This window comes from Colossoma macropomum, unplaced genomic scaffold (genome assembly GCF_904425465.1).
Source record: "Colossoma macropomum unplaced genomic scaffold, Colossoma_macropomum, whole genome shotgun sequence".
Lineage (NCBI taxonomy): Eukaryota > Metazoa > Chordata > Actinopteri > Characiformes > Serrasalmidae > Colossoma > Colossoma macropomum.
In genome coordinates, this window is record NW_023494785.1 from 31,627,061 (window position 1) to 31,651,425 (window position 24,365).

General features: G+C 38.8%; 1 protein-coding gene across 1 annotated transcript in view; it reads left to right on the forward strand.

The window, feature by feature from the left end:
- The window catches only part of adcy2a (adenylate cyclase 2a), a 142,908-nt gene that overhangs the window by 74,185 nt on the left and 44,358 nt on the right, over positions 1-24,365 (forward strand). The window contains exon 3 of the mRNA XM_036590619.1: positions 3,182-3,343. Within this exon, the coding sequence (XP_036446512.1) occupies positions 3,182-3,343 (162 nt within the window). The remainder of the gene's footprint in view (positions 1-3,181; positions 3,344-24,365) is intronic.

Below are 24,365 nucleotides of genomic sequence, written 5' to 3' on the forward strand. Positions count from 1 at the left end.
TGACTGGATGTCCATGCAGCACATGTTACAGCTATTCTACCCGTTTTCTTTAGTGACTTTATAATTTCGGTTTTGGTCTCGTTGTAGAGACGGGGGGGATCGCTGTGTCAGTAAAATGTCTTTGAGACGGGATGTGTGCAACATAGCGCGAAAGCCCTGTTTCGCAACGATTGAGAACCGGCGTGCAGACTGCAGGTCACGTAGCAGCGATGTGTTATTCGCATTTCTAAGCAGCGCAGTTGGTTTCCTGGTATGTTAAATCTGCAACGAGAGACTGTCAAACACTAAAAAGTGGTGAAGCTGAAGTCGCGTCTTTCGAATTCTCCCGTTCCACCTTAAATGGTGCCGCATTTACATTCGGCGCCTCAGTCAGAATTTAAGGTGGAACGGGTAAATTCTAACAAGAAGCTGGAGAATAAGAAGCGACTTCAGCCTCGTAAAACAGTCGAACGTTGAGAGACATTTAACTGATCTACTTCTGAGGAAAGGTTTTCTGGCAGAGATGGGAGGAAAGCGGCTATAGCTAAAGCTTAAAGCAGAGCAAAGTAAATGTGCGTTTTCGTTTATATTGTTTAGTCTCTACTAGAACATCAGCACACACAGACATACTGGACATCAAATGTTGTGGCTCCCAAGGTGGTTTGATTTTTGCTGAAAGGACAAAATGTTAACATTTGTGTTGTGACTCCTGACCTGACCTGGCTTTTAATGCAGAGGGAGCCGGTCGGATTTCTCACTCATCCAGTTGTGTTTTTGTTGTGTGCCATTACAGACTGTCTGGGCGCTGCGCTTCTGCACTTCCAAGTTTCGCCTTTTGCATCCGTCAACATTATGTTATAAATGAAATATTTAAAAAATCGATTTTTGACATTTGTGAATCGATTCAGAATCGTTCACGTCTGCATCGCGATGCATCTAAGAATTTGTTTTTTCCTGCACCCCTAGTTTCTAGTGGACAGTCCACAAGTTTAATTCAGCAGGTGGTGACTTCACTGCAAATCTGAAAAAGTAGCAGAAGGACTAAAAATAACTACTGAATCTAATTTCATTTTCATTCTCACATTCACTCTTATTACTGACTGATGGTTACTTCAAAAGGCAGGTATTATAATTGTTCAGCTCCCAATCATATTTCTTCGTGGAATGCCACTTTGTTTTTCTCTTTTGCATTTAACGTTAGATGTTTATCATTAGAAGTAACTCAAGAAAAATTGCAATAAAACCACCTGTATTCCTTGTGAATCCAGTTGGTTTCAAAACACTGTTGCCCTGTCTGAACATTCAGATGAGAGAGATCACATCTCAATGGAGAAAGACAGAACCAGTGCTTTGATGTTATTGCACCTTGATGACAGTAGTTCAGGTTCTTACAGCACATCTTTAAATTTTTTAAGTTGGTACTAAATTATATGCTATTACATCATTCCGCCTGCTCTCTTCCTCACAGTGCCTTGCTAGAAAGTACAAGTGACTTACAGGGTCACATGAAAGCCAAAATAAAAGTACCATTGGTGCTGCCCTGTTTTTTTTTAAAACCTCACAGCATGTCTCTAAAGTGATGCCATCCAAATCTTGTGCTAACCAGTCTAGGCCTGCACTAGTCTCGCAGGACCAGACATGATCTCGTAATGAGAATATCTGGGGACAACCACGAGAAGTTTCAGGCTAAATGTGAGTGGGAACATCAGACTTGTTAGGGTGGGAACAAGTTAAAAGTGAAATTTCTAATCCGATCTAACGCTTTATGAAGACAGAGCTCAAAGTTCGGTGTGATGTGCACTCAACATTGTCACTTGGACAGCAGGCTTATTGTTAGTCCATGGGTGTAACAAAAGTTAGCATGGCTGAAAAGTGCCCCCAAAAAACTCAAAATAAGAACAGAGATGTGTGTCACATGTGGTAAAAATGACTTTATGCAAGGAAATAACAGTTCGCTAAAAATAATGTCTTTTTGATTGTACTCTGGATGTTAGAACAAACTAGAGGAATGTGGGGATGGGTTTTAGAGGGGCATACCCTTGTTAGCAGTGGATTTCCAGCACCACGCCAGCCCAGCACCAAAGTTTAACAAGTTTTCCCCAAATATATGTTGTCAAAAACATTTATCCATGTGAACCCCCTCGTCCCTGGTAATTCTCCATAAGATAGAGCTGTTAAAACTGAAATACTTTTTGTTTAAGTCATTGAAAGGGAGGAAACAAGCATGATTCCACTCCAGCAGGATCTCACAAATACAAGTGAATCATAGCAAGTCAGATGGCACAATAGTCATTAATCACAGCAAATAAGGGGAATGAGGGTGTTAAACGCTGGTTGTTTGAGTGCAAATGCTGCAGAATTTATGTTGCTCTCAACCCATTTAATCCCAGTTTTTTTTCCCCAGCTATGTGGGTACATGAATTTTACTCCTTGAGCAGCCCTATAACACAAACTGTATGCCTTTTTGAGAAATTGCTTAAGAAAAGTTCATAAAATCTAAGTTCTGAAACTATTGGGAAACTACAGAGTCAAGAGTTGCCTCAGTTAATCAATCAGACCCAATTACAGAGGAAAAAAATAATAATAATTGTATTACAATGAACCATGTGAAGAAGCTGATGCAGCATACTGATACAATGATGGAAATGTTGAATGTGGTCTCTGCTGGGTCATCAGGCATATCCTAAACTTCTGACAGAGTCAAGCTATTTGGATAGAAAATTTATAGTTAGAAATATCAGCAGCAAATCTGAACCACTGTGTTATTCAATCAGTCACAGTTGTTGACCGTTCACATGTGAGCATGATATACATATGGCAGTACAATCTTATTGAAAATCAATAGTGGACCTATTGAATATTACATGCATCAAATATTATATGTGTATCTGTATTATAAAATGTTTCATTTACTTCTTAAAGAGCTCCATTGCAGACATCATCTTTCTCAGGTGCTTAATTCAAGTATTGAACTTGGTCATCAAAACAACTTATAATAGTTAATTTCCTATTTAGTAGAAAACACACTAACTTTAGAGCTTTACAAGCTCAAAACAATTTTGCGTCACAGTTGTGACCAGGAGGCTTAAATGAATCAATTCAAATTGCAGTGAGAAATGGATCAAGATTACGGTTTGAGCCCTAATCGCTTCGACAAAGTTCAATCCAAAAACATGAACCTCTTTTCTCTTCTCTTCCCCAGGTGTCATTCTTCTTGTTCATCATCTTTGTGGTGTACACTATGCTCCCTTTCTCTATGAAGGATGCCATCATAGCCAGCGTGGTCACCTGCTCATCTCACACTGTGGTCCTGAGTGTGTGCCTGTCATCCGGTAGCGAGCGTGCAGAGCCGTTAGTGTGGCAGGTCAGTGCCCTTCCTCTGTCCTCCCCATGGCCCTGGCAACGGCTGCCAGAATTAGCTCATGCTTCAACTACTGCAGAGAGAGAGAGTGAATGTGTGTGTGTGTGTGTGTGTGTGTGTGTGTGTGTGTGTGTGTGTGTGTGTGTGTGTTGGTGGGGTGGCTGGGCAGTGGGATTTCTGCCAGGTCACTATGTGTTTGTCTGTGTCTGTGTTTGTTTTTGTGTATTTTCAGAAAAAAATATCCTGACTTTCAGAAGGAAAAACAGGGTAACTAACAATGTCAGGACCAATACAACTTTGTAAAACACTTTTTTTACAGAAGCTATATGTTTCTTTAAAAAAAAAAAAACTATAAGAAAAAAACAATTTATTGCTGGTTACTGTGAGGTCAAGTGTTAGGCTTGGAAAAGTCTTATTTGGTATGTTCATACAGAATGTTGCGCAAAAGTCAGAAACAACCTCTCACATAATCATCACATGTAAACCTTACAATAAAAAATTTGTTCATTCTTTTTAGAAGACTTGTTATCAGGTTTGAAGAGAAATCTGCAGGGATATTTTTCCACACCTCCAAAGTTTTGTCTTGGTCATTGTTGATTTTTTGAACTCTTGAAAAATGAATAACTTGAATAACTTAATGGCTGTAAATGGAAATTAAATAAATGGAGGGTAATCTCTGACTTTTACACAGCAAAACTGGACTTTTAGTGCTGATGTGATGGTATTTCTTACTTATTTAGTAGCTGGTGCTAGTTTAGCAGTAAGGCGCACAGTACAGTCATAACTAGGTTAAAACATTGCACATTGTGTAACCTTCTTCAGCAGGTTCCCAGACCTGAATGTAATTTAAACATGGCCTAAAATGCCTCTACAAAATGAAAATGCATTATAGCGTGATTTTAGAACGCCTTCCTCTACGCCACTGCCAGAAAAACAGTCAAAAATTCATCTTTGTTGTTTTCATCTTCTGCATCTCCGCTGACAAAAGCCTGCCACTCTCTCCCTCCTGATTTTGCAGAATTCCTTTCTTCCTCCCTCTCTCTCTCTTTCTCTCTGTTTTGATCGTGGGTACGCGGTGTCTGAAGAAAACCGCAGGGCTGACAGCTGAAGTGCCTTAGGCAAAGTAGTGGGAGCTGCTCTGGCAAACTGGCAGCCAGCCAACACAACAAAAGATTGACTAGTCTACTAAACAGGAGTATACAAAATGAATCTAAGTACGTCTTACTTGCAGCATTTCTAGGATTCTTTCATTTTTTTAAATTAATTGCCCCAGGCATGTGGCAGAAACAGAGCAAATTCTGTCACCTGTTCAGGATTTCACTGGATGGTCCTGGATTTTTGTTGTCTTTCCTGGACAGTGTCTGAATTTAAGCATTTTCAGATGTCAAACTGTTTCTTTTTATCCAGTCAAACCATTTGTATACAAAGAATGGGTTTGAACGGTTCAGTTACCCTCGGTTACCCTCAATATAGGGACAGTTGTTTTAATAACTAAGTGGACATCAGCAATGTTAAATTCTGCACCAGCCCCAAAAAAGAGTTGTCATATATGCAATACAATTGAGTGAACCTCTCCATATTCTACACAGTTTATGTTTACAAGGGGGGCAGTTGTGGGCTGGAGGTTAGGCTACCAGCCTTGTGACTGGAAGGTCGCTGGTTCGATCTCCTCAGCTGACAGTACGTGACTGAAGTGCCCTTGAGCAAGGCACCTAACACCCAACTGCTCCCCGGGTGCCGTGGATAGGGATGCCCACCACTCTGGGCAAGTGTGCTCACTGCCCCCTAGTGTGTGTTCACTAGTGTGCATGTATGTGGCTGTTTCACTGCACGGATGGGTTAAATGCGGAGGTCTAATTCCAATGTGTTTAAACGCTGTTGGCTAAAGGTTCATTCATGTCTTTTTTGCATGTATAAAGTGATTTGTTTCAGGGTATGTGCAATGTGTTCAGGGTACCACAAGGTCACATTGTCTTATTTTCTGTTTCAGGATCCTGAACCCATTTGATTTGTTATAGGATACAACAGCCATTTCCCTTTCGTGTAAACTCTAATCCTCTCACCCAAAGATCATTATGATACGAGCTTTAGCCTTTTCTGAGGGGAACCGTGCTGCTTCATGATGCGTTTGCCCTAGCCACTGTGAGCAAACAGATTTGTGGCTCTGCAGGCTGTCAGAGTGGGAGGCACTCAGGCAAAGTCGTGCCAGCAGCCTGTCGGCTCCGTGTGCCAACCTTGCTCCTCGCCACAGTACAGCACAGTGCTACTGCTGTATCCTAGCCTACTAACCTGGGATGGGCAATACGAAGGATACGAAGGGATATGCTCTGTACCCACTTGGACACCACTAGGATTTGCTTATACCCTTAAAAATGCATAATGACGCATAGAAGATTAATCTGTCTGGTTGTTACCTTCGTGGTCTGTGGAACTTTGATACGAAAAAGTAAAATAACACATTGATGCTGAAACTTAATTCTGAACAGCCATGGAAATAAAACTCTCCCTCACTGTTTGGCTGAATCTCAGATGACTCCCTACTTCCTATGTAGGTCCAAAAATAATTGCTACTGCATGCTAATGTAGAATAGAATATAGTGTAGAATATAAGCCATAAGCTGCACAACTACTTAACGTTTAGCGTACTTGCGTGTAGGCACAAACACATACTTTCATGACCTGTGCAGTGTATCACATAGGGAGTAGGGAGTCATTTGAGATTAAGCCTTTGTCAAGCTGGTTGATGTATTGAAAGCAAAACCTTTAGCAGTTCAACAAATGCAAATTTCTAAGGCATTACAACAAATTACTGCTAGTAATGCTTCTACCCTTTAAAAAGATTTTGCCGGTTTCCCAGATCTCTTTCCTAGAAGAATGCCATGAGACACTTGTGGTTCCCCGCAGATCTTACTGAATTAATATAAATGTTGGCTAGCTAATTTAACTAGTGTTAGTGTTTAGTATTTCATAACTAAATTCTCCCCATCATCTCCCCATTTGCAGTGAATGTAGCATTAATGGGTTATGAGTATTTATGTATTTTATTTACTTTAGTTTATTTGTGTTGTTTTGTGCTAGCTGGGCCATTCTTGCAAACTATGGGTAATATGGCAGTTAATGTTTGTACCTGAGATTATGTACACATTGATCTGTTGAAATCATGAAATCTGACAAAGGACTTCTGGTAAGAAACTATAAAGGGAGTCATGTTGGTCCAGCTCAGCAGGGTTTTGTCTAATGGAGAAAAACAGACGTCCTGCTTGGCTAAATCATGTGCTCTAATCTAGACTACATTAGCATTAAAGCTGCTGGTATAGTGTTAAAGAGCAGCTCTGCTGTCTCTCAGTCTAGCCCTAAAACAGTCTAGCCACTTGAACTTGTCTTTACTGTTATAACTCAAGCTCAAGCTGCTCACCTCAACATTGGAAAGTAGCACCAAAATATCAGCTCCATCTGTATTGTGTTGCTGCAGTTTGAAGGATTTATGTTTCAGCAGTGCTCGAGGTGAAAGCATACAGCACCGCTCACAGAGCAGATTGAATCGGATGGAGGTGTCATTGGCTGAGCAGCGGGAATAGATTTCATTAGGGCTGAGCATTTTCCCGTGGGGCAGTCAGCAAATAGCATCCTGCGCACTTGAAACGGGTAATGAAGGAGACACAGCCACAGATTCTGGGAGGTTGCTGTTTGAAAGACAGCGATACAGCCCACAAGATAGATGGCTTGATGCAACCTAAACTGAGCAAACACTGCATCACATTGGTTGTAATTAATTCATTCTCTCTCACTCTGTCTTTCTCTCTCTCTTGCTCTCTCACTCACTCTCTCTAGGACTCTCTCACTGTCTGCCTCTTTCCCTCATACTTTCTGTCTCTATCCTTCTCTCATTGTGTCTGTCTTTATCTGTAGATAATCTGTCCTGTTTGCCATCTCCATTCAGTTTTAGTCATTTCTATTTATACTGAGCTTTTCATAATACATATTGTCATGTATCAGCTTTGGAATCCTTGCCTGAAAGCAAGCCAAGAGCTACACTAGAGAAGTAAACATTGTTCATGCTCAGCCGTAAAATCTCGGCTGCTGTGTGAGATGTAATCTCAGCTAATGCATAGAGCAGCAGCTGCTGAAGAAAGTGCTCGCTCTGTCGGCATGACTGTGTGTTAATTGAGGTGATTTCAGACATATTCACTAATGAATGCTTGATTTTCTTGGCATCTGCTTACGAATAACACCCAGTAGAAACAGGCATGTACTGTAGACACTGCACATCAACAAGGAATGTGCCAGTGAAGAGAAAGCTGTCAAAACTGCACAAGACGATATTGCAATGAGCAAGTGTGTCTGGGCTTCAAAAGCATGTTATCGCACTCTGGGTCTAGTTGTGACATTATAGAGACAGGGGCAGTCCATTTGACGTGGACACAAAAGGTCTCCGTGGCCTGTGGTCATCTTTCTGCAGGTTAAATTCATTCAGGTCTTCAGATCAGAAATTGCATTTTGCAGCTACACAAACGTGATCAACTCTACTTTTCAGTGTCACCATTTGACATAATTTCAGAAATACCAGCTGCCTTATGAGATCATTTGCAGGTGTTATGATGGGCCTTTACATTGCATTAAGTGTTTTGATATTCATAGTATTGAATGGTGTATGTTGGGCTACATTGATTCGTACATGCATTTGTTGCTTTCACATTGTCTTAGTAGGCAGCAGGGCTGGCCCAAACAGCATTTTAAATTTGAATACTCGTTGATCTTTTAGAGCAAGTATTCTAATACCCCTTTTATAGCATTCTAAACTATATTTAAAAGTAAAAATTTACTTAAATGTGTTCCTAAAAGTGTACAAGAGCAGCTCCTGCACTGTACTAATGATGTGTAAGGGGACTCTTTTTTGCTGTAAAACGTATTTGCTGTAAAATAGTTATAATTTATATTTAACATTTTTTTTTCCATATATTAACTATAACTTTTATATATAAAGGCCTTTGCTGATGACATTTTATTTTAGGCTACATTTTTGTGGCTTAAAAATTACTAAGCTTCTGACTAAATAGAGAAATGAACACCAAGGTAATAAATACAAACAAGGATTTGAATAATTCGGGCCAGCCCTACTAGGCAGGAGGCATCACATATCATTCATATTTCAAGGTCTAAGAGCACTGAAACGTATTGAGTTTCTGCTTTCATTTAATGCTAATTCAGAAGCATTTCAGTAGAATAATTGAGATCCCATTTGGTCAGTAGTCTGGTTGCGTTCCACTCTTAGTGAAGTGAATTCTGTTTCACCTCACCACATCACAGCTGAAATTGTTTTTGGATTTGCAAAAAGCAAAATGCTTGACCAAGTCTGCTGCATTTGATTGTTTCACTGGCTGCTTTACGCTTGTGTGGGTGTTGCTGATTGAAAATACTCATTTAGTCAATTCTAAGTTTGAATGCCTTTGCTTCTGAAAGCCTGTTTTGAGCTTTCAGATCTCAAATTACTGTAGGTGTGCTTATTTGTGACTGTGATAACATGTTTATAGGTCTGGCTGAGCAAGTGGTGGTGTGTATGCCCAGACACATGACACAGACAGAGGCAGCTCATCACATGCATTTGCACTGAAATGCCCAAACTATTGAAAAATCATGTTCTGATGCCTCGACCTGTTTGCAGTTCATGAAATCTTTTTTCACTATAGAATGACATGAGCTTTTTGGCTGAAATATTTACCCAAATTTGTTCATAACTGTGACATCCTCAGATGACTGGGTTGTGGGAGACGAGAAAGCAGGTCGATCTGGTATGGCATGCAGTATGGTTGCTTCCTAAAGTCTTTTAAAGACAACAGACCACATGTCCATTTATAAGTAGTCATTTGAGGGACCGAGGCTTCTGTATCGAGAGTAGATAATATTTCTTCACTCTTTGATGGAAGTAGTTTTGACAGTGTGTTAGTTCTTTTGAGTCACAACTGAGTCATCTTTAATTCTTCTTTGGATAAACTGCTTTTGTTCTTGGATGACTAGAAGTCTAAATCTCATCAGATGTCACTTCGCTAAATTCCAAACTTTCTTGTGAGCTCTTCCGTGTACCATCTCCAGTTGCCTTCAGTTTGGTCTAAAGAAGAACTCCACAGGAAAGACAAATCAAAGTAGAGATCTTCTTAATATCTCTATAGTTTTTTCCTAGACAACAAGATCAGATGAAAAGACAAAGGAAACTTTTGCTGAAGGCTTCTGCTGCTCAGATGTTTTTCCTGAGCATAAAAGCCTGGTAATTTTACATTTGTCTCCTCTTGAGTTTTACTAGATATCTCCATAAACTCACACCTGGTGCTTAGATTTGCCCAAGATACTAACACACATCTTCGTCTGCAGCTGAACTCTCCTCACTTCTTTTTGCCCACTGTATCTCATGTGTCCTTTTTCACCTCTAAACCGTCAAAGAAATTGTCCAGTGAAGTCCAGCTACATTTTATTATCACGGAGACGACAAGCAAAAATATAGCATCACAATGCTTCAAAACATTCTCACAATACACAATATTAATCACAATATTTACTGGCATTTAATGTGCTGCACTAAATCCAGTTTAACAGGCCAATTATGTTCTTTCTGACAGGAAAAATGCAGTTGGTCAGTGTTCTTTAAGTACTGATGATACCCACGATATGCTCAGAAAAGTGATGGAATTTGTCTTGATAAAAAATGTATAACCATGAATTTCGACATACGACCCACCCTTACCCAGAGCCTCTTAATGCCAGAGCACACCCAGCAGATTTTCACAACAAACCTGAACATTCTAAATTTTCATTGGTCCTTACAAAGTCCAGACAAAGAACCAACAAACCGAGTTACCCAGAGTGAAGGGAGGAGAACATTCTGGAGTCTAGGTTGTCTGTACTCTGCCCCTTAAAGAATGTCCACGAAATAGTGATTTCAGGATGATCCTATGATAATGGTTTTTGACTAATGTAGCATGCAGCAGATACAGTTCAGAAGGTTCATTTACTGTTATTAATTATTATGGTAATGTACACTTTAAATTGGAGCTAAATGTAATATTGCTACCAACTTCTAACCCTGTGTAAACAGTCTTGAACTTCACCAGATGTACTCTTGTGTGGGAGGTAGTAGTGATCCGGTTCATATTAATGCAGTTGTCTTTGATCCTCCTGAACTGAGAATGTGTTCTCTTGCTTAGAAGGATGACTGTGGAGCTACATATGCTTTTGCTCATGCTAGTGTTTTACAGTACCGTGTAAAATTCAAAGGACATTGCGTTCATATTTCATGTGATATTTCTAAAGGGATTAGATATCCACTTGAATAAGGAAGAGGAAGGTCAAAGGAAATATTTAAAATTGTGTTGAGTTCTATTGTTCACCCAGACAAACATTTTGGGTATGTTTTGGGATATTTAAATTTTTAATTGGTTTTGAAAATTGCTCAGTTTTGCATAGGAGATAAATAAATAAAGAACTTTAAAAATACCTCTTATCCTGGGTTTTGCTTTCCTATGGGCTAAGACAAATTGTGCATGGCAACAATTACTGTTTACGGCTTATAGTATAATCACTGAGCATACATTACACAGTGTAAATCTTCCATAGCCATTTAAAGACATCTGTTATGTCATTCTTGCACAGTAGATAGATCAACAGAACAGCATCTGTTTGCTGTCATGTCTGCTGCCATTCAAGGGCTCTTTTGGTCCTTGGAGTTTTCTGACAAGCACATAGATCTACCCTCATCAGTCCTATCCCTGTCAGAATGTCAGGTCATCGTCAGTAATTATGTGGTGATGATGTATGGCTGCACTGTTGTTTACGCTAACTGTTTTCATACCGTGCTGTTTTTGTTGAACTGGATAGTGTGTTTGCTCACATTTAGCCCACTGTTGATTCATTACCCTGATTTCTTCAGTCAGTTTGTGTGGTGTGAATCTGACGGGTCAAGCACAGGACAAGCTATAAATAGCCTGATGGTTGGACATGTTATATAGGATTCAGAGTATTGACCGGGACTTAAATGGTACAGGCCCCACATAATGCTTCATTGTTCCAACTTCTAATTGAGATGCTTTGAGAAGAAAATTGCAACATATGCAACACATTCAGGTAAAGCCAGCTCTTTGTTCCTCAATCCCGGCCACTATTCTCTCTTCAGCACTGCAAATTAGAGCAGCTGGCCATTGACTTAGAGCATGCGTCGTTCGGTCGGATGGCATCTTCCACATGCCGCAGGCTCAGCACCCTGGACTCAATTTACCCATTGCACACACGGATCCCTGAGAGGACACCATCTTTAAAGCCATTCATAGAGTGCAGAAAGAACGCTTACATAAGGAATGGTTTCTCTTTATTTAGGACCATCACTGCCTGGAGCTAGCCACTAAAGGCCCTTGACCTCTGCAACTGGATTAAAATGTTATGAGCATCCTTTAGCCCTGCACTTTCAGCCTGAGACTTTAACACATCCAACAGTGCTAGAAAGCAGTATAGTCCTTTTGTATTTGAAACATGTCCATTTAACAGCTGTGAAACATGATTATTAGAGCTAGGTCTTTAATTCGGGCCATAAAAGTCAAAACTCAGTCAAAACATGAGGGAAAAATCCACCTCTACGGTAATGCTAACATCTGCTAGCATCCATATGGGATTCTAGTGATTTGTTGGTAATAATCTAACAGCCATTTGCATTAACATTTTTTGCCATTCTGGACTAAATGCAGACATTTGAAGCTTCTAAAAGACATTTTATGTTTTACTTGAAGCTTGTGTCAGAAGTATTAGCATATGTTTACCTTCTAACAGTTCCACAGTGATTCTTTTAGTTGAGAAGCTGATATAGAGCTGCTGCCATGTTGTTTTCCATTTCTAACAACCCGTTGATTGGCTGCTTCCACAAGGTTTTTTCTCATGAAATTGGTTTCATTCATTAAAATTTAAAATATGATTGGTTGATTCCTCTGCCACTTTGTAATTATGCTAATGGTTAATCTAACACATTTGCCTTCTCTCCAGCTAACAAATAAGAGAGCAGGACAACCAGTACAAAACTGAATGCTAATGAGGATTTGTTTAGTCTTTATTGTTAGTCTGTATGTTTTCTCACCCAAGTAATGATTTCACTATTTGAATACTGACCATTCGCAGGATTAACCAAGTAGTTGAGTACCTGTGCACATCCAGTTGTTACATGATTCAAACTTTACCATAATGTGGATGCTGTGGTAAGCCCTTTGTTAACAATTATACAACATTTAGTTTCAGCAGGGCAGTCTAATAGATTTAGAAGTATTGCAACAATAATACAGTTGTTGTGAGAAAGTTGTTCTTGCATTGAGCACCGATTGCTAAGTCACAGCTGCTTTGCAGCTAACCATTAGTACTTTTCTACTTTATCCACAAAACCAGAAAATGATTTCTCATGAAATAAACTTACAAAAATCATCAAACCTATATTTTCTCACTCCTGAGAAGACAGACAACAGTCTACAACCAAATATATTTCAAAAATGTCTCTCTCTTTACTACAAGTAATTTTGCTGAACAGAACAGGAGTCATTTACTTGTTTTTAAGTTTTTCCATGGCAAGAAATCAGTTTTTTTATCTCTGTGCATACAAATTGAGATCTAATTTATCACTTCAGTAGATTTATTTAAGAGTTTATAATCTAAATAGGAGATTTTTGTCAAATGTAGATGCTCAGTTCTAGAATTTGAAACACTGACCTCCTAAAATGAGTCCAGTGGCATTCATCCCCATCTTGAGTATGACAACCAACCCTGCAAGGGCTGCTACACTGAAGGGCATGCTAATGACCTTCATACTTGACAAAACATTGACGATTCCCTCCGCTTTGCCCTCTTTTTAGTAACTAAAGTGCTCTATGTATGCTTACTCACTCCTGTCATTAAAAACCTGACTTCAGCATGTTTTCATTTGTAGTATGAAAAACAGAACAAACTCAACTCAGATTGTATCTCCTACTTTTAGAGAGAACGTGAATGACCTCTGCCCTCAAACTTATGTGTATTCAACAATGGAAATATTGCTAGCTAGAGTGTATTGTTACTTGCTATAATCGACCTCTCATTAATGCAGTCTCACAGATCTTTCATTCAGTATAAAGCAGTTGTCACAGACTTTGTCTGAGACTGTGGGCTTCTCCCTCTCCAGTGTAAAGATGACTGTTCAGGTGAGCAGCTAGCTTTTGCACGCATTTAAAAGCAGTGTTGTGCTATGCTAAAAACAAAAAACCCAGCCACTCCATCACCTCTCATTCACTCTCTTGGACCTGTCACATCGAATTTCATAAAACACATATTGTCAGCCAGAATGCTTCTCAGTATAAGTCATTGAGTTATGCACCATGGCTTTCAATACTAATTAATTATTTGGGCACTGAAGCCACTTGTATTCAGTAATCCCCTTATGTGGGTGTATCTGACAGATGTCCGCTACCCAGCACTCCAAACCTTGAGGGTTTGTGGGGGGATTATTGAGGTGCTGTGTAAATTTGTGATGAATAACAGATTGAAAGGGTTCTCCAAAGTAAATTAGTAAATATAGTGTTCCTCTTGCGCATGAAAGAGCAATGTGCAAACACCAGATTCTGAATATATGTTAGGCATGGAGATGTAATTGGATATCAGTGATGATTGACAAGCAGCAAGAGCTGAAATCTATACGGTACGATACCTTGAATTTAATATCAATACCAAAACAATACTTTTTTTTATTGTGACAAACAAGTCATGTAAGAAAGAATTATTATATATTTCTTATAATTCCATTGTCCATTGTTCCATGGCCCTCTCACTTCACTATCACTTCACCTGAAAGAAAAATACAGATATGCAAAAATTGGGGAAAAAATTCAGGTATAGTATTAATTATTATCACTGATTTGACAATAACCTGACTGTAGAATCTAATAAACACGTAGGAGCAGATTTACTAATGACTGACAGTCGGCCAGTGCTTTGAGCTGGGGGGGTGGCCAGTTTAATGGGTTAGCTACTAAGAACATATGACCAGCACAATATAACTGTGTTTTGCTTGAAAGCCTGTTTCTGCCAGATAGGATGAAAAAAACACTTTATATTCATGTGTTTTAGGTTCAAACTGGAAAAAAATAGTTATTACTCATCGACAGAGTGTGTTGTTATTTCAACATAATAAATAATTATTTTGAGAAAATAAGACCATTATGTCAACATAATACATCAGAAATTTGAAAAAAAGTGTGCGCACATAAACTATAGCACAGACAGAAGCCACAGCACAGGAAGTAAGGAGTAGCTTTAGTAACGCATTGATTGTACAGTCCAAGATTTCTAATATGCACTTTTAACCCTTGTTTGGAAAAGAAAACTCATTAATCATTAAGCTTTTCTCAGGCATTAAATAGCGCACAGCATGTATTTGCAGTATTCACTCAGTTTTGGTAAATCAGAGTAAGTGGTTCATCATAATAATCTCCTCCAATTATTTTGCGCTTTGAGAGGGAAACTCCTATAAATGCATATGCAATCAGGAAGAAGCACAAGAGCGCAGCGACCTTCCCTTTGATTGATTTTATGTGCGCTGAAGGGCCATTGAGCTTATTCAGTAAATTGCGACGGCCAAAATGGAGTTTGCAAGAGTGCAAAGTATTAGTAAATCTGCCCCTTAACCACTAAATACAGTCACATGGAGGAAGAAATAACTCTCCAGCTAGATGGTCTAAACCAGTGAGCCCAAACTGTGGAAAAAGGGCTGTAATCATTTTAACAATAGATTTGGTTACTGCTCTGCAACATTCATCCCCTTCTCAACTGACATCCTTGAATTTTTGCTATACTGAAAGTGGATTCCCTGTGGATGACGACATTAAATGGAGAAGAACTGGCTCTGGCACGATCAAAGCTCTCATCTACAGCATGAAAAGAAAACATTGTAGTTAATAGGGCTCATTTATGAAACTCTCCATGAATGATTTAGCATGTGAATATAGTTCAGTCCAGGAGTGAACGACAACCAGCTGGCTAACTAATGAGTGCAAGTTTTGGTACTAGGTGAATCTAAACATGCTCACCATACTGACAAAGGCTACAGCAGTACATTTTCTCTTGCAAATGTCAGCAATCTGTTATCTTACCTGCAGACATGAAGGTCACTGAAAACATTTGTGTTTGGTTGGGGTGAGGTTTAGTGAGGTTCAGAATGAATGCAAAGTACCCTTTCTTTTTGTTTGTGTTATTGTAGTTTTTAAATACCTTATTACAGTAAAAATGAGGGAAAAAATCCTCATTAAAAATAAACAAACAAACAAATAAATAAATGCATGCATCTGAAGAAAAGTAAAATGGGGGAGAAAAATGGATTTTGGGGGGAAAAATGACAGATATCCAAGGCCCGTAGAGTACTTTGTTTGAGCCATGTCAAACAAGATTCACAGTTGACCCTGGAGACCATTTCTGCCTGATGGAGATTTACTCTGCTCTAAGAACAGCTCCGTCTCGTCTTTGTGCATGCTAACCTTAACCACATTTATTTTCCCATGAATCCTCAAGTTTGTCTACAGAGTGATCCATCACATGCTATTAGCAGACCCTCAGACTATGACCCAAGACACTAAAGTTGTTTTGAAATCCCCAAAAAGCTCTTAAGAGCAACTCATTGATCTGCAGAGATTATTACCCTGACATTTCACTCTGGCCTGATGAAGGTGATGAAATCTATGCTGAGTTCAGTGTTTGGTTGTTGTTTTAGTTCACTTTCAGCTGGGTTTTAATGCTGAAGTTTAAACACAATATTTAAGGGTGAAGTTGAACTGCCTGCTTAAAAACTGAGACTCTGCTGTTGAGCTCTATCAAGGTAAACCTGAATATAGTGGCAAGAATGACTGAATAAATTATGCGCAGCACTAACAGTACAGTGAGAACAGAATGCGACAGTAGCTTTGTGGCACTGATCAAAAGGTTTCGACAGATTTGAACAAAGACTACCATCACAAATTTAGCTTCGAAGCACATCTGAAAGAATTCCATATGGCCCTCTTTTCATAATAGTGAAGTGTCCTCAGTGTAGCTTGTTTCAGTTAAAATAAAAAGAAAAAAATGCCATTATGATTTATAGATCTTTCTGAATTCGGCATCTGAGGGGAAAAGTGTCTGAAAGGTGCATGTGGAAGTCTGTTTCTCTAGGTTGACAGATTTTTTAATGAATTGCAGTGCCACTGGCTGTGGCAAGCTAATTGAAGATGTTCTGAGGTTATCACAAACTCTTGAGAAACCTGGTTCACCAGTAGACATCATAACTAAACTTTTGTGAAGTGTTAATAATATATTTAGCATCATTCTGCATTTTCCTACAGTCAAGGTTTCATATTAGTTCTGTATAATGGGTTTGGTGTAAGGGAATGTTGCAAACTCTTCTCCTGACACACATCATAGACTCGCTTGCCACTATATTAGAAACTCCTACTTTGTAGCTCCATCTTGCTGGTGTACAGTTAGATAATGAAGTCCATCTCTTGATGTGCAATTTGTGCTAGCCATCCTTGGTGGTCACTTTTTGACCACGGAGCTGCTCTTGTCTGGATATTTTTTGGGGTGGTGGATGACTCTTAACTCATCAGTTACACTGACATTGTAAAAACTCCAGCAACACCTCTTTATCTCATACTAGCTCATACCAGCACCCCACTCACTACCATAGCACTACCCTGTCAGTGTCACTGCTGTGCTGAGAATGATCAGCCACCCAAATTATGTTTGGTCCACAACAGTCCTGTGATCAGAAACTGTCCAGTGATGAACGGGGTACAGTGCGGCTGACAAACTGTGCCTGACAACTTCTGGGCTACAGTCTCTAAAGTTCATTTGAGCTTGGACTGGTAATGAGTGGTAAATATAACGTTAGAACTTTGTAAGAAAGAACGTTCAGTAGCCCATTATGGTATATTCAAGTCATTTAATCACCTTTTTAGTTTTTGGTCATCCTGAACATATTGTAGTTAGCTCTACTTTGGTGATCTTATGTAGGTTATGTTTAAGATGGTTTGGACTGTTTACTTCATATACATGCTGATGCCTGGCCCCATCTATCAGTACTATGTTCTATGGTTATACAAGAAAAAAAATTTTCAGACCAGAATTCAGTTGATGTATGCGCTCAAAATGTGAATGTCACATATGTACAAAGGCTTTGAACGTGACCCAGCCAATCAGATTTCAGAACTATCCATTTTATAATATTATTTATATTACTTTTCTGCCATATCGCCCACCTCTATCACCATCTTTCTTTATGTAATGAGACTCTTTCCATAACATTGGTTGTTCATGCTGAATGATTTCTTACCAGTGCTAGAATCTTATCAGCCATGACCTTTTGTAACACCTGTGTTGGAATTAGTAATTCTCAATGACCTTTAGAGCCACCATAAGCAGATTACCACACACCTCCTCAGATAATCTGATTAAATCATTGTGTTAAACTCCAAATGATGATCTGAGTGCAGTTGTGATCATTTCCAGTGTATTTCTCACAGCAGGATCCCCCACCCAATGAATAACAGGCCAGGTAGCTGAGCCTTTAAATGATCTGAATCTATGAAGTTACAGATGAATAGCTGATTAGCAGTTATTTAATTTAACAGTGAAGGGAATATTATGTATATGTTCTCTCAGTATAATATTTAAAAAAAATAAAATTTTGATGCATATATTTAGTTACAGTAAAGGTAATGCTGAACAGTGTATTGTCTATGCAGGTATACCATGATGTAAATACACCGTGATATTGCTGATCTTTTTAGCGATGTATTTGATAGATAATGAGCATCACATTCATGATATACTGCCTGTAAAATAGTGTTGTCCTTGCTATTAAGCGGTTAGTTTTTAGTTTTTAAATTACATTTTGTGCATGTTTTTGTGTGGTATCCAGGACCTAACAACTAAGTGTGATGTATATCATTCAAATGCTTCAGATTGTTTTTAAAGAACACAATACAGTCCATAAACAAGTTTCTTTTCTGTAAATGTGGTTTCTGTATGATTAACTTTTCCCGTACCAGTATGTTTTAAACAGAGAGTACCAGCACTCAGGAACCATGGGCTCAATAACTTTATTTGTGCAAACTTTAATATACAGTCATGTGCAAAGTGTTGGGGTCTTCTGGTCAAATGACATGTTTTGTTGATATTCTAAGTAAAAAAACAAAAAGATTAACACATCCTGTTCAGAGAACACACATTAGCACATTTTAATACACAAACAGTGCTAATTTGTTGAATTTAACATATTGAAAAAAAAAAAATAAAACCTGAAATGTGGTCTATTTTATGTTTTTTGTTCCAGTGTGTATAACTAAAATGAATAGAATTTGTGCACATCCCTGAGAGGACGTGTAAACTTATTTTCACTGAGAAAACCAACAATACATGTAATTTGACTATTCAAACTTTTGAATACAACTGCAGATGATATATGATGTATTCAGCAAATATTATAATACTGAATTTTATTAATACTGTCCAGCAATAGATAAATGTACAGATGAGTTCCAAATTCAAGGAATACCAACAAATGTCTTTGTAAGGTGGGACAGAACAGCTTCAGTGCACTATATAGATTGCTATCGATTCTGCTCTCTGGAAGTCTCTGGAACTGTACTGGAGCTTGTACCGGTGCTTGTACTGGAGATTGCTGGAGAGATGGAACACCATTTCTTTAGAGATATTCCCTCAGTTGTATTTTTGATGATGGTAGTGGAAGGCACTGTCTAATATATCGGTCCAAAATCTCCTATAGATGTTCAGTCAGATTGAAATATGGTGACTGTGAAGGCCATAACATATGTTTTTCATCATTTTCATACTCATGAAACCATTCAGCGACCCTGACAAAAATGAACAACATGATTGAGCCACCAAACCACCTCACTCTAGGGGTCAAGCCTTATTTTTCACATTTCTGTAGACAAGTGCATGTGGCTTTTGCACCACTAAATTATCAGATGTGTGTTTGTCTTTGTAATGAGGGGTTTATACGCTGCAGCCCTACTCTGCTCAGCCCTATGTAGTTGTGGACAGTCTTGCTGACCCATTCTGATCATGTTCTGCATTGACATTCGCTGTTACCTGAGGAATAATTGCTCTTTTGTTTTTCCCAACCTTTTGCACTAATTCTCAAGCATCACGCTGATTGAATGTGGGCTTTCAAGCACAATTTCCAACCTATATATTGATGCCCTTTCCCATAGATTTGAATGCAGGTGTCACTTTAGTCACTGTTGCTATTGGAACACCAGCCAGCTGAGCAGTCTTTGTGACCAAAGCTCCTGCTCTCCATGCTTCTATAATAAACCCTCTTTTAAAGTCAGAGATTAGATTTTTCTTGTGCCATCTTGGGCCAAAATCAAAGTCAACTGGTCCTGCACTGCATTTTTATACGTGCTACAGAACATGGTAGCATGTTCATTGCTTAATTGTATCATGCTGTACACGTGTCTGGAAGCATCTGCCCTCTTTTCTTGTTTCTCCGTTTATTCAGATTTTTCCTTTAATTTGTCAATCTTCCGTGTATCACAGTTTTAGAGTAATACTGCAGAGACTGGGAATGACTGTGCTAACTGGTAGATAACAACATCTCTGGTCCTGAAACCAAAACAAAGTCTTCGCACCAACAAAGCATTTCCTGACAGGTGTAGAAGAATGCAGTTCTTGCATTCATGCAAGTTTACTGAAGATGAGCTGTTCATTGTGAGGGCACCAGTTTTAACATTGAATTTATCTAGCAAGAGTCCAGCCTGTGTAACATCACCCTTTCCCATTTTTCCTATTCACACCATTGAATAAGCCTGGCTGATTTAATGAGCAATCTAGAGAAGAAAAAAACACAAGATTTAATCCTATTACCTCAAGGATATAGAGCTTGATTCAGGCTTAGCTGTTGCTTCAGCAACCACTGAGTCTATTAAAAGAACACCAGAGAGTGTAACTTTAGCCCACTTTCTTTAAGATAATGCAGAGCTGATCACTGACAATGTGATTTCTAATGAACTGAAAGACTCCCTTTTCTCTCATCTGCTGATCGTTAATGCTTTCCCCTAGATGTATGTTTTGAGATGGGCTTTAGATGTAGGTTGATATAATCCTTGTAAAACACTCAGTGTTAGAAGTGGGCCTGAACAGTGAGTGCTGTGAGGTAAGAGTTGGGACAGAACGTTCTAGCTCGGATTTTGTTGTAGTTGAAAACCACTGTAGAGCTCCCTAGCTGAGATTCATGATTGTTTAAAAAAAAAAGTCAGAGAGGTCATTTTAAAATCCTAGCATGATCCCAAAGTAAGGTTACAATTGAAACCTAGCTAGTTAGTCTGCTCTGATGTCAGCCATTCATTGAAAATCTAAATTTATGTATCTAAATTTAAGAGAATTTAACCAAATGGAAGCTGGACGTTTTTGAAGCTGGACGGTTTCTGTGCAACAATTTTAGGTACCTGAGAAAATAAGGATTGAAAAGATATCTGGTCGGTTCTATGTGATGGCTGGATGTGCCAAGGAGAAATAAGGTACCAAACTCTTCAGAGTAGGTTTATTTGAATTTATTCTAATAAAGCAAATGCTGTTTTTCCAAGCACACTTATTGCCGATAAAAATAGTTTAAATGTGTTTAGTGCTTAGGTTTTAATGTGCTAAGGTGCCTAACACATTTGCACAGTACTGTATGATAATATCTGTACCTCTTTCAGAGTATTCAGAGAACCAGTTTTTGTTCTGATTTCCATGTTGTTCTTAATAAACTTTCCTGCTCTCCATATAAATTGTGTCATCTCTATTTAAGAAAACGGAACAATTTTAAGAACTGAGGTTTAAGTTGTGATTAATTTGTTTTGCATGCGTGATTCCTGGTGTTTAATCAGATCATTGAAAATGTTGTGAAAATGCCTAGACTGGATAGAGACCTAGATTTATTCATAGGAATGGTGCAGAATTTGAGTGTTTTGTTCTTTCAGCATTAACAAAAAGGTCAAGTTTCTAAGAACAGTCAAGATTTCAGCTCTTGACATTATCAGAAAAATCTTCTATATTCCTTTTAATGCAGGAAATGCACTAGATTTAAAGGGACCTTTCGCTTAAAACTTAGCACTTACAATTCCCAATTTTGTGTTGTCTTAATGTTTCTGTCCAAGTGAACATCATTAGAGAGCGTCATTTAAACATTGTTGAATACTTCATATACAAAATTGTTTAAAACTGATGCTGTGTTAAACCAAATATTTAAAACTACAATGTAAAAAAAGGACAAAAAATTTGGCAGCAGGGGTGCCAGACAAAATCTGTTAATTAACAGTAAAGTATTTTTTTTCTCAATGATGGTAAAAATCTATATATATATATATATATATTTTTTTTTGGTGTTGCTTTATTGTCAGTGTTGTCAAAAAGATTACTTTACTTTTATTACTTTAGCTGCACAGACATCGTGCACTATTTAATTTTGTCTTCTAAAAAATAGCTTAGGATGGTGAAATTGGGACAATGAAATGTATGTTTTTCACTGATTTGGTTTGTCAGTTATTGTCTGCACAGCAGATAGTTTGAAAGAGCTTAAGTAATTCTGAAGATTTCTACAGTGTAACACCATCACCACACTCATCTGGACGTCTCACCTCGTTAAGATAACTGACAACTTTTGAGAACATCTATAGCTATTGCAGTTCATCGTTGGGGTCCATGGCTAGGTGCAAGGAGAAGTTTATGACGTTAGCGTGTGCTAATTCAAGAGGATGCTTGGCAAGAGCATTAACCCTCTGTGGGAGTTAGAGAGTTTCTCAGGCTTCAGGCTCCTCTTATGTTCTGTTGATAAGCCTTTTAATGTCATAGGTCAGAATAATGAAAAGCTTTGCTGTCTCCATATGCAAAATGGCTCAGTATGATTCATCAGACTTTGAGAGCGGTTGTAGCGGCTTTACCGCAGAAGAGTAACAGTAGGTTCTGTTTGTTTGTTGTTGCCTACGTAAATATTGCAGGCCTTTTTGAAAATCTGTATTATACATTTAGCTGCAGATGTTTCAGAGAATATGAAGTCTAAGCCTATGTTCACGTTACTAGCCCCATTGCTTATTTCTGATTTTTTGCTCAGATCTGAGCTTTCTGCTTTAATGGTTCACATTGCTGAGGGTAAGTGACTTTTATCTGTCAACATTATGACTGAACTTGTATGACTGAACCTGTTGATATGATTATGCAATTCCTGATGAATTTTCAGGTGCACTTTCATTCAGATTTCAAATCTCCCGTTCTACCATATCCCAAAAGTGTTCTATTGGAGTTCTAACCGGTGACTGGGAAGGACACTGAAGACCTTTGAACTCATTGTCATGTTCATGAAACCAGTTTGAGACAGCATTTGCTTTGTAACATGGTGTGTTGTCATGCTGAAAGTAGCCATTAGAAGATGGGTAAATTGTAACCATAAAGGAAGAGCTGCACATGGTCAGCAACAATACTCAAATAGCCTGTGGCATTCAAGCGATGATTGTTTGGTATTAACAAGCCCAGAGGGTGCCATCAAACATCCCCGACAACACAAGGCAGGTTGGGTCCATGGATTCAGGCTGTTGGCACCAAATTTTAACCCTAGCATCAGTGTGCCTCAGTAGAAATCAAGATTCATCAAACCAGGCTATATTTACCCAGTCTTCAGTTGTCCAGTTTTGGTGAGCCTGTGCCCACCGCAGAACAGAAGAAGTCTTTTGTTCTTGGCTGACAGAAGTAGAACCGGTTGTGGTCTTCTGCTGTTGTATCCCATCCGCCTCAATGTTCAATGTGTTGTGCATTGAACTGCCTTTCTGTATACTACAGTTGTGGAGAGTAGTCATCTGAGTTATCGTAGTCTTTCTGTCAGCTCAGACCAGTCCAGCCATCCTCCATTGACCTCTCTCATCAACACTGTGTTTCCATCCACCACTCACTGGATTTTTTTTCTTTATTGCACCATTCTGAGTAAACTTTAGAGACTGTTATGTGTGAAAATTCCTGGAGATCAGCAGTTATAGAAATACTCAAACCAGCCCATCTGGCACCAACAATCATGATGTGGTCAAAATCACTGAGATCACAATTTTTCCTCATTCTTATGGTTGATGTAAACATTACCTGAAGTTGCTGCCCTGCATCTGCATGATTTTATGCACTTCACTTCTGCCACATGATTGGCTGATTAGATAATTGCATGAAAGAGTAGGTGTACAGGTGTTCCTAATAAAGTGCTTGGTGAGTGTATATTGTCAAAGTATGGGTTCTAGTAGTTTGTTTCATGCTGTATCTTATGTTGGAGCAGCTTCACAGCTCTTGGCAGCTCTTGACAGATTTCTCAACTCCAGTACTAACTTGCAAAGAAGAAAGCATATATAAACAGGATACAGAAACACCGCCGCCTTCTCTGGGCCCAAGCTCATTTAAGATTGGAATTCGAATTGGAAAAGTGTCCTGTGGTCCGACAAATTTAAAAAAAGGAAATTCTTTTTGGAAATCATGGACTCTGCGTCCTCTGGGCTACTGAGGAGAGGTACCCACTAGCTTGTTATCAGCGCACAGTTCAAAGGCCAGCATCTGTGATGGTATAGGGGTGCATTAGTGTAGATGGCATGGGTGACTTACACATTTGTGAAGGCACCATTAATGCTGATGTATTATTCAAGGAAGGCCTTGTTTATTCTAGCAAGACAATGGCAAACCACATTCTGCGCGTATTAAGTAAGAGTCCAGGTGCCTGCAGCCCAGACCTGTCACCCATTGAAAACATTTGGTGCATTAAAAAAAATTGACGAAGTAGATGCCGAACTGGTGAGTACCCGAAATGTCAAGCAAGAATGGGTAAACACTTTCAAAACTGCACCTATCGGTGTCCTCAGTTTCCAAATGCTTATTGAGTCTTGTTAAAATTAAAAGTGATGAAACACAGTAGTAAACATGCCCCCGTCCCAACTTTTTTGAAACATGTTGCTAGCATCAAATTCGAAATGGGCAT